General features: G+C 36.8%; 1 protein-coding gene across 3 annotated transcripts in view; it reads right to left on the reverse strand.

Moving 5' to 3' along the window:
* Positions 1–5263, reverse strand: part of DIS2 (Arp2/3 complex, 34 kD subunit p34-Arc) — a 33549-nt gene extending 28286 nt beyond the window's left edge. The window contains exons 1-3 of one of the 3 annotated variants that reach the window (XR_016102224.1): positions 5046–5251; positions 4168–4234; positions 3784–3991 (exon numbers count right to left, since the gene is read on the reverse strand). Coding sequence is in view for 2 of the 3 variants with exons in the window: in XM_088954979.1 (XP_088811105.1) it covers positions 3784–3991; positions 4168–4234; positions 5046–5107 (337 nt within the window). In the remaining variant the exon portion in view is untranslated. Of the gene's footprint in view, positions 1–3783; positions 3992–4167; positions 4235–5045 lie in introns of all 3 variants that reach the window. The other 2 variants (XM_088954979.1, XM_088954980.1) reach the window with 2 other exon arrangements.
* Positions 5264–10623: the final 5360 nt, after the last annotated feature.

Here is a 10623-nt window from a genome sequence, read left to right on the forward strand (position 1 = left end):
ATTGAATTGCGAGGACCCCTTACATACAACATATAACAATTCATAAGTTCCTATATCCAATTTAGAAACTTTTGGCCTGTACTACCTCTCTCTCCCAAATCTCCATAGCCACTTACCTAATAGTGCTTTATTAAAAGCCCTTATTCTCCTAATACCAAGGCCCCCATCCTCCTTATCCCTACAAACCTTTTCCCACTTTACCAAATGAAATTTCTTTTCATGAATTGTGACCCCTAACATTCCAAAGGAACTCCCTTTCAATTTCTCCATTGCCTCAACAACTAAAGCCAGCACCTTAAGCAATGACAAGTAGTAAACTAGAAGATTAGATAAAACACTCTTAATTTAAGTAATCTTTCCACCCAATGACTAATACCTCCCTTCACAACTCACCAGTATTTGATCAGTTCCATCAAGAATGGGCTACAAAATACAATGCACTGAAAATCTGCTCCAATAGGAAGTCCCAAATAAGTAAAAGAGAACTCCCCCACCAAACATCCCATTGATCTAACCAGTGTTTTAAAAGTGCAAGGTGCAAAAAAGGCATAGGTGCCAATTTGCACACGAGGTGCACGCCATTTTGAAGCAAGGCACAAGAATAAAAATAAAAAAAATAAAAATAAAATAAAAAATTCAAAAAAAAAACAAAAAATATTAAGCATAATATTAATAAAAAATAAAAAATAAAACTTAAATTTTAAAATAATTTTTTTAAAATTATTAAAATTAAAATACATAAACATCCATGTACAGTGTATTCAATGAAAATTTAAAAATAAAATCAAGCATGTAAAACCCACAATCTCTTTTTTTTCCCTCAATCGCATTACTTCAAGTAGCTAATGTGATGTAAAACATATTACATTCCTAATTTTACGAGTCGCCTTTGTGCCATGCCCCTCAAGGCAAGCCCAAACAAGTCCATGTTAGGATCTTAAATTCTTAGTTTTCACACAAAAAATAATGATTTTATAATTTTGAAAGGGGGTTCTCAATGTGCCTTCTGAAAGGGTTGCGCCTAGAACCTAGGCAAGGCGCATACCCTAAAATGTGCCTCGCCTATGTGCCTAAGGCACACCTTTTAAATCATTGGATCTAACACAAGCCTCCAAGTTGGCATGTGATCCAAAAAAATCAATGTATCCTTTGCAAATTACAAGTGTAAAATCATCACCTCTCCATTTCCAACTGCAAAGCCTTCAAACAGCCACTCTTCCACCCCTCGTACCAACAGTCTTCTCATCACCTCTGCCACCAAGACAAAAAGTAACAAGGAAAGTGGATCACCTTGTCTATCCAGGACTTCTTCTAAAAAACCCCCCATTGACCAAAATGGCAAAACCAAGAGTGAAGTTGAGGAAATGCAAGCAAAAACCCAACTCCTCCATTTCTCCCCAAATCCCATTCTATCCAAGACTTCTTCTAAAAAACCCCATTTGACATGGTCATAAGCCTTATCAATTTACATTTCACATTTGCTTGTCCACTTCCAATTCTTGGATCAACACATTCACTTGCAATCAAAACCCCATCCAAATTTTTTTTTCCCTTCAACAAAAGCCATTTGAGTAGGACCTACCACTACATGGCCTGAAATCTTTCACCCCGGAAGCATTCTCACCTTAGGAACCAAGGAAATGAAAGTAGCATTTGCACTCTTCTTTTTTTTTTTTTTTTGATCAATAGCATTTGCACTCTTCTCAATAACCTTTTCAGCCCATAGTTCCTTAAACATCTCCATAACATCCCTCTTGACAGTTTCCAAAAAAGACTTGTAAAAAGAAATGTTGATGCCCCCAATGGACCTCAAAGATCTCAAATAAGTGGCCAACTCAGTTGCAGATTCATTGACTAGGGAAGAGATTAATAAGGATTCTCTCCAATGATCTTGTGCAAAGGGGTAGGGTCTACCATGTACCTTCTTTTATTAGGATTAATTACTTAAATATACCATATGGTTTAATTAAACTACTTAAATATACCCTGTAATTTTCAAAACTACTATGTCCTATTGGATAGCCTCACTTGACACAAATAGGCCCTCCATTAGTTAAACATCTATTGTGGTGGGTTACTACCCAACATAGGAGTTGCTTCGAAGACAACTTAACCTATAGAGAAGAGAAGAAGAAGGTTCTAAAAATTGTTGCTATGATTATTCTCTTCAGCCTTTCCCATATATATAACTATCAGTTCATGTTTACGTGAATGTTCCAACTAACTACTGATGTGGCTCCCTTACACAAACAAATCTGACAGGTGGTCCAAGTTTGTCGTTGGAAGGAGGCTTCACAGCTGGAACTTGAACATCTGGGCTAGACTCAGCAAGTTGGCTCTGGGCTTGGGTCGGCAATGGCTGCTGCATGGGCTATGGGATCCTAACAGTTCCTCCCCCCTTGAGATCATCCTTGTCCTCAAGATTGGTGTGATGGAATTGTTGCTGGAAGCTCAAATAATTTTCCCAGCTGGCATGTTCAACAGGAAGGTGTGCCCAAACCACCAGGGCTTCTTGAAATACCATCTTACCAATCTTGACCCATTGAAAGTCTACAATCTTGAGAGGCTCTGTTATCAACTCCCCTTCACCTGTGAAGGCAGATAATGAGGACTGTGTGATGGCTCCCTACCCCAAGTGTTTCTTCAATAAGGAGACATGAAAGATGGAGTGAAGTCAATACGTGGCTGGAAGGTCAAGGCAATAAGAACTTCCCCTATCCTTTCTAGTATGGAAAGGGCTGAAAACTTCTACCATGCTCAACAGGCTACTGAAGTTTTTTTCTGTAAGGTTGCAGCTTTAAGTAGACTAGATCGCCCACCTGATGAGTGATATATCGATGTTTCTTGTCATAGTAAACCTTCATAGTCTGTCTAGCTCTTCCTAAGATGCTTGAGGGATTGTATGATAGCATCCTGAGTTAGCAGTTGTTCATTCTCGCAGGGAAGTAAAGTTGGTGGATCCCTTCCATAGAAGCCTTGAAGGGAGTCTTTCCAGTAGAGATATGGTAAGTGCTGTTGTACCAATATTCAGCTCACGGCAACCATTTAACCCACTGATTTGCTTTTTTTTCCTGCAAAGCACCTTAAATAAGTGTTCAAGCATCCATTTACCACTTCCAACTTCCCGTCGTTTTGGGGGTGATAGTGCTGTGGTGTAGAAGAGACCCCTTACACAGAAGTATCCAGAGTAGAATCTACTCACAAAAGGCCAGGTCCCTATTAGTAGTAATTGACTTTGGAGTGCCATAAATAAAGCTTGGCCATGTCCTGGACAAATATTCTGGCAACTTGAGTTGCAAGATGTAGCAATCAATCTTTTTTGACAACTAACGGCAGCAGTGAAATTTGTGAAGCAATCATCCAGTAATTACAGCATTCTAACTCCTCTTTTAATTATCTGCTAAACCAAAACCTCTACACCTCATATAGAAGTTTACAACTTTAGTTCCAATAAGCAATGCAGAAATAAGAAAAACCCCTACATGCCTACATGGTATTAAAGGAATAGCACAATCTAGAAAGAATTAGAGATGTTCTAGTTCAAATGCATGATCGGCTCAAACAAAAATCTTCTCAGAAGATATGTTTATTTCATCACACAATCAAATTTTGGCAACTAATGGGCCCATCGAGATATGAAAAACTGATCCCTTGTGATGAAGAAAGATTTCCAAGCAAGTAGGAAAGAAGATGAAAGTTGAAGATGGTGGTGTATTATGGACAGGTCCCATGTGCTTATATACAGCAAGTTCATAATGACCTTGGAAAAGAAACTCGTTAAACCTTCTTCTGGTGGAAGTTTTGACAAATTGAATTTCATTGTCAAATTAAACCCATCTTTTGGAGGGTCATGAATCTGCACCAGTTGACCAAATGCTGCTTTAACAGCTTCTATAGCTCCAAGGGGAAGCCCATCAAAGAAAACAGTTTCTGGCGGTGGAGTAGGTAATGACATTGATAAAAGCACAAATTGAGGAGACTTCGTAGACACCTGCAATCCAAAACAACTTGCGAATTAAACTGTAAGTGTCGTTGGTTCTACAAGAATCATTCAATACAAAAATACCAAAGGTAATAGCATAAATAAGGTTCTTCTATCCAAATATTTACAAATTATCCTTCCAATTGCAATGCAGAATGGACCAGAGGGAGGGACTAGCATATCACCTGAATATGGTAGCGAACATCATCAAATTCAACAGAATGAAAATCCAGATCAACTCCTTTCTCTATACTGCATAATCAGCATTTCAAAATTGCCGAAGCATTAGCATACAGTGCCAGATCATGATAATGACAGAGCCAAGTTTAAATTCGTTACTATATATTTCCCAGTTAGATACTCAAAATGGAAAAAACAATCACTATAAGGCCTGAGAACTCGATGAGCCCCAACTACCTCAATCAATTAATGCAAGCACTGAAATTTTTTATTGTATAATGGCGCTACCTATTACAAGTGCCTATTTTGAGATTCCGCTTGTTCTTTCATTTACTCTACATTCTCCTTGACACCTATTGCTTTCATTTACTCTTAAATCATATCACCGGGGTAGGAAAACAGTAAGCTTCCAAGCACAAAAATTCGTGGAACAAATTGAAACTTATTAATTCCTTAGAGGAATATCAGAGCAACTAAATGCATAAGGCTGACTTCGAGAATTGCATGGAGAACAGCCAACAAATAGATAGAACTTTCCTAGTACGTTATCCTGTACCGTTGAAAAGGACAGTAGAGGATGTAGATAACAAGAAGGTAAGCTTCTTTCTTCAACTGCTAAAAGCATGGTTGTTCGATTATATTTCCTTTTACAAAACCCTAAATCATTAAAACCAATCTAGAAGAAAGCTAATCAGCCGGCAACTGACCAACAATAACCTATAAATACAAAGAAAGAAAAAAATGGCCTTGGTGAAGTGAAATGGTGAATGAAAGAGAGAAGAACGTCTTTCTGGAGTCATCTCTAATTACTCATTTTTGGTGTAGTCAGAATTAAATTTCCTGCAAAGGAGAGGTGGGGAAAAGGGAGAGCAGCCGGGCTTACTTTTGCACTTGATCTGTCAAGATCTGCAGGAGAAATCTGGACGGAGACTGTAACAGCATCATCTCTGATGATTTCTCGTGGGATATAATGGAGTCCCAATACTATGCTTCTCCTCTGTCTTTGTCCTCGTCACTGTCTTCCCTCTCTCTCTCTGAAATCTTGGGTTGCAATTAATCGTGGCATTTTCCTGTTTTTATGGTTATTTTTGAGAATCACTTATGCTTTTTGGTTATTTTTTATAAGCATTTATTTTTGGGTAAATTATGCGCCCCGTATTATGGGGTCATTGATAAAGACCCTTGATACTTTTTCTGCGACAAACATCCCCGAACTTTGGATAATTACACAAAAACCCCGCTCCGTTAATATTTCATCAATTAGCTTCAAAAAAGATTCTCATCTAAGTAAATGTTTAAAGTTTTCTAAATATCCAAACTATTCTTTTTTATTTATTTTACCTTTTTCTCCCTTTCTACTATGATCTTCCAAAGCTTTATTATATTGAAGATGGCTTCAAGATTTTGATCCTATGTGCACGTCCCTTTGAGGAGGATTTGTGGATCAGGTCAAGTCTGAATGTCTCTTTCCCAGCTCCGGTACTATTGGTAGTCAATGGTGAACCGAAGAACTCGATAAAGCAATTGTACTCCTACATACAAGAATTCCAAGAAAAATAGATAAATTTAGATATGAATTACTGAGGTTCTCCCATAAAATAAAGAAAATAACGTATGTTAGTTCCTAACTAACAACTTAATGTGAATATAATGATGAATGAGTAGAATCCTTGGGTCTTGAGTATCGTCCTAAAACCTTAAAAACTCCGCTTGTGTTCATCAAAAACTCTCTTAATGCACACACAAGGGACTGCCACTTGTTACGATTCAAGGAATCACCAACAAAATCAAGCCTTTTCCCTCTCAACTAGCAAGGAAGCCCGTGCTTCACTAGTTCGGCTTCAGTCGAGGCAAAGCAGGTTTGAGCAGCTTTTACCGTATTGCATTGAGAATATCTTCATACTTATGTACTTTATTTCATGGGGAAATATTCCCAATGCATGGTTGGGAAAGGCTGTTAGAATGGTGTGGGAACAAGTTTGCCTTGATGGAAGCCAATCTCCTGCTTCGTAAGGGCAAAATAGGAAAATGCCATTAGAAAATACAATGGCATTATAATTGAAAGTTCATGGTACCAATCTGTCACTACTCCAAAGTATAGGGTACCTATCTCTAATTTACTCTAATAAATTATATTATTATTTTCTCATTAAATAAAATAACAATAACTATATTATTTAACAATAATAAGTAACTATAGTGGGTAAGCTCTAGTCTAGTTACGATTGTCAATGGGTTGGGTCTAGGTAAGACTAATCTCAAACTGATTATTTAATCGGAACAAAATTATAGACCAGATTATACCATAAACAATAGTTGTTTATTCAAATAATAACTTAAATTTAAAATTTTGATAATATAATCTTAATACAAATAATAGAAAAATACTAAATTATTTATATGTTAATAAGTCAAACATTTTTAACTAATATTACCTTATTTATTATCTATCAAATTTACTATTTCAAACATAAACATATGATAAAAATTATATATATATGGACAAGCAAGAACTGAAACCAACCCACTCATTAATCGAGACAAAATCATAGAACTAGAACTGTTATAATTGGTTCAGTCGGTTTGGATCCATTATGTAGACCCAACCCATTGGTAATCCTAATCTAGTTACCCTTTCGCTAGTAATAATAGTTTGTTAGTAAAATATTCATAACTAAATAAATAATTTAAAAATAAAATAAAAAGGAATAAATAAAAATAATAATATATTTTAATTTTATTAAATAAATAAATGTTTCAATAACATTTTATTAAATTGAATAAAATAAATAAAAATTTATTGTATCGTCGAAGTGTCTCACGTCTCAAGCTTTTTGGGCATGAACAATCCTAGGATCAACATCTTCTTTGTCTTGTTTCTTTGGATATATTTAAATAAGCATCATTTACTTGGACAATTAGATACCCCCTCTAATTTTATATAATTACTAAAGAAACCCCTACAATATGTGTATTACTAAGACACCCTCATAGTTTGGATTTTCATTAGGGGCACTTTTGAGTTTTTATACTTTTTTCATGAGGTTACAGATCTCGAAATACCAAAGAGAGAGGGTAAAGAGAGAATGGAGAGATATCAATTGCTTTTCAGAGAGAAGAATATGAGGAGCCACTTATGCATCCTAGTTATTTTCCATGACAACATTAATGCTTCCAATGACCTTGTGCCATAGCCTATCTCTTTCTGGGGGAACTTTTCATAGCCATTTACTTGGTAGAGCTATGCCTCTTTGAACTAGATTCCCAATACCTAGACCATCCTATTCCTTAGATCTACTCAGGTGCTCCCTCTTCACCAAATGATCATTCCTCTTGTCCCTTGGTTCTCACAAAAAGTCCCTTGTGTACTTTTCTAATTATGTAGCCACTTTAATCGGTATATGAAAAGGTGACAAGAAGTAAATGCCTAGGTTGGTCAATGTAGATTTAATTAGGGGTGTTTGCCCTCCAATTGAGATGTAATTCATTTTCTAGATAGTCAGCTTCTTTGCAAATCTCTCCAAACAAAGGTTTTCAAACGCCATTTGCTTTCGGGTCGCTCCCTAGTGGAAGACCAAAGTACTCTTGTAGCCAATTTTTAACCTCATATCCTAAAATCCCTACCAACATTTTTTTTTTTTTGTCAATAATCCTTGCCAGCACTTGAACCTCTTTCTCATGTTTACCCCTACAAGACATCTTTTCCTCCAATTCACCCTCAAATAGAAACCCTCTTAAAGATGTTGACAAGTTTCTTTTAAATTTTCAAGGCAATTTCATACACCCATCACAAAATACAATTGCGTCATCTTCATATTATAGATAGGTAACAATTATTTCATGTTTACCTACCCTCCAACCCCTAATAAGTTATCCAAATCAGTATTGATAATCATTATGCTGAGTACTTTAGCAATTATTGTGAAAAGGAATGGTGAAATGGGGTCTCCCTACCTTAATCCTCTTTTTGATGGAAAGAAGTCTCTAGCAACACCATTGATCAGAACCGAAATGCCAAGGAGGAATGGCCAATCCACCAATAGCTTATCTTCTTTGGTTAATTGAATTATCTCTCAATTATCGAAAAAAATAGTGTAGCCAGTGATAATAGTAGAATTAATGATGGTTTTTATGATGGCATTTTATCAAGATTGTTGGGAGATATTGAAAGATAATTTAATGCTGGTTTTTTATGAATTCCATAGAAGATGAGTGATTAACCTAGGGTTGAATTCCACCTTCATTGCTTTGGTTCCCAAGAAGAGAGAAGCAACCCACCCAAAATACTATAGACCAACCAATCTAATAAATAGTAAGTATAAGATTATTGTGAAGGTGTTGTCCCTTAGGATTAGGCATGTTCTCCATACCATTGTATCAAATAACCAATGAGCTTTTGTGAGGGGGAGGCAGATAACTGATCAAATACTTATAGCAAATGAGAGTGTGGAGGATTTCAAGAAATCAATGAAAAAGGGTGTGGTTTGCAAGTTAGATTTGGAAAAAGCTTATGATTTGATAAATTGGTCATTTCTACTGGAGGTGATGATCAACTTTAGGTTTAGAGAAAGATGGTACAGGCAAGGTTCAAATATCGATACGCTCGATACGCCGGTATGGGCATATCAGGCAAATCGATACAACTTTTCATGTTTTTTTTTATTTTTTTCGCAATCGGTTCAGGGGGCGGTTTAAGGCTCCTCCACTCCCTAAACTGGTCAGAACCCTGATACACCCACTATAGAGGCATATCGGAGGGGTCCCATAATGATATATATCGGTTGATATGGGCCAATACATGTCGATTCTTTGAACCTTGGGTGTAGGTGGGTGTTGGGGTATATTAGGACTTGCCACTACTCAATTTTGGTGAATGGAATGGTGGTGGATTTCTTTCTAGCATTAAGGGGAATTAGGCAAGGAGACCCCCTTTCTCCTTTCTTATTCACCTTGGTTGCTAAAGTCTTAGGGAGACTAATCTCTAGAGAATATTCTAGGAGTCTAATCAAAGGGTGGAGAGTTGGTAGGGAGAACATACCACTTACACATTTGCAATTTGTAGATGATACGATTCTTTTCTATGAGGGAGGGGACTTGAATTGGATTATGAATTTGAAACTCGCAATACAACTTTTTGAGAAAATGTCATATCTGAAAGTGAACTTTGAAAAAAATTGTGTTGTAGGTGCGAATATGGGGAAGTGAGATGCTTACGTGTGCAAACATTTTGGAATGTGTAGTGTCGACTTGGCCTCTAAATTACCTTGGTCTTCCTCTAAGAGATAATCCTCAAAAATGATTTTTTTGGACTCCTGTTGTGGAGAGGCTTGAAAAGAGACTTGCATCTTTGAAGAAAAATTATCTATCTCTTGGGAGAAGAATCACCCTAATTAGGTTTATTTTAGCTAACCTTTCCATTTATTACCTCTCGGTCTTTAAGGTGAATGCAGGGGTGGATAGCAAATTGAAAAACTAATGAGAGATTTCCTTTGGGAAACAAGGGAGGAGAAAAAGGACCATAGGTTAGGTGGGAGGTGGTGTGTAGGAGCAAGCATGATGGAAGTCTAGGCATTAGGAATATAAGGAAAAAAAACTTGGCTCTACTAGGAAAATGGTTGTGGAGATTTTCATTAGAATAGGAAATGGTTGTGGAGATTTTCACGGGCTTGCAAATAATGGATGGGACTCAAGGATTCTGGGTAGGACTACAAGAGCATCACCTTGGAAAGCAATCCAAGCTATTCTACCTTTATTTTCTCATTGGATCAAGTATGACTTGCACTTGGGTAATCTCATTAAATTTTGGGAACATGTTTGGGTTGGGGATTCTCCTTTGAAGACCAATTTCTGACCCTCTTTGCTATCTCCACCTTAAAAAATGAACCAGTTGCCACTTTCCTTGTTCACTCGATCTCAACTTCTAGGTTTGGTTGGAACTTGGGTTTGAGAAGATCTCTCAGGGGTACATAATTGGATAGTACCTTAACTTTCATGTCCATTCTTGATGGAGTTTTCTTAAGCCTACAAAAACAAATAGCAGGATCTAGACTTTATCTCCTTTAGGTTCCTTTACTTGTGCCTCCTTCTTTAAAGCCCTAATATGACCAAAAATTCCTATTGGCTTGTCATTCCCCACCAAAGAAATGTGGTGTCAAGTGTAAACCTATACCTTCGAAGGTTAGGTGTTTCTGTTTGAAAGCTTTATTGGAAAGAATCAACACAGGTGATGTGCTTCAAAGAAAAAGATCAAATAGTTGTTTATCTCCTCACGGGTGTGTTCTTTGTAAAGCTGCTAGTGAGTTTGGTTACCACTTACTAATATCCTGATTTGGCAAAAAATATTTGGGAATGGTTTGCTTCTTTGTTTGGGTTCAAGTGGATTTCCCCAATGAACGTGCAAAGCTTGCTTAATTCTTCTTCTTTCAAATGTCCAACAAAAAGGTCAAGGATTACGTGGAGGT

This window comes from Nelumbo lutea, chromosome 7 (genome assembly GCF_056320005.1).
Source record: "Nelumbo lutea isolate HS-2025 chromosome 7, American lotus-T2T, whole genome shotgun sequence".
Taxonomy (NCBI): Eukaryota; Viridiplantae; Streptophyta; class Magnoliopsida; order Proteales; family Nelumbonaceae; genus Nelumbo; species Nelumbo lutea.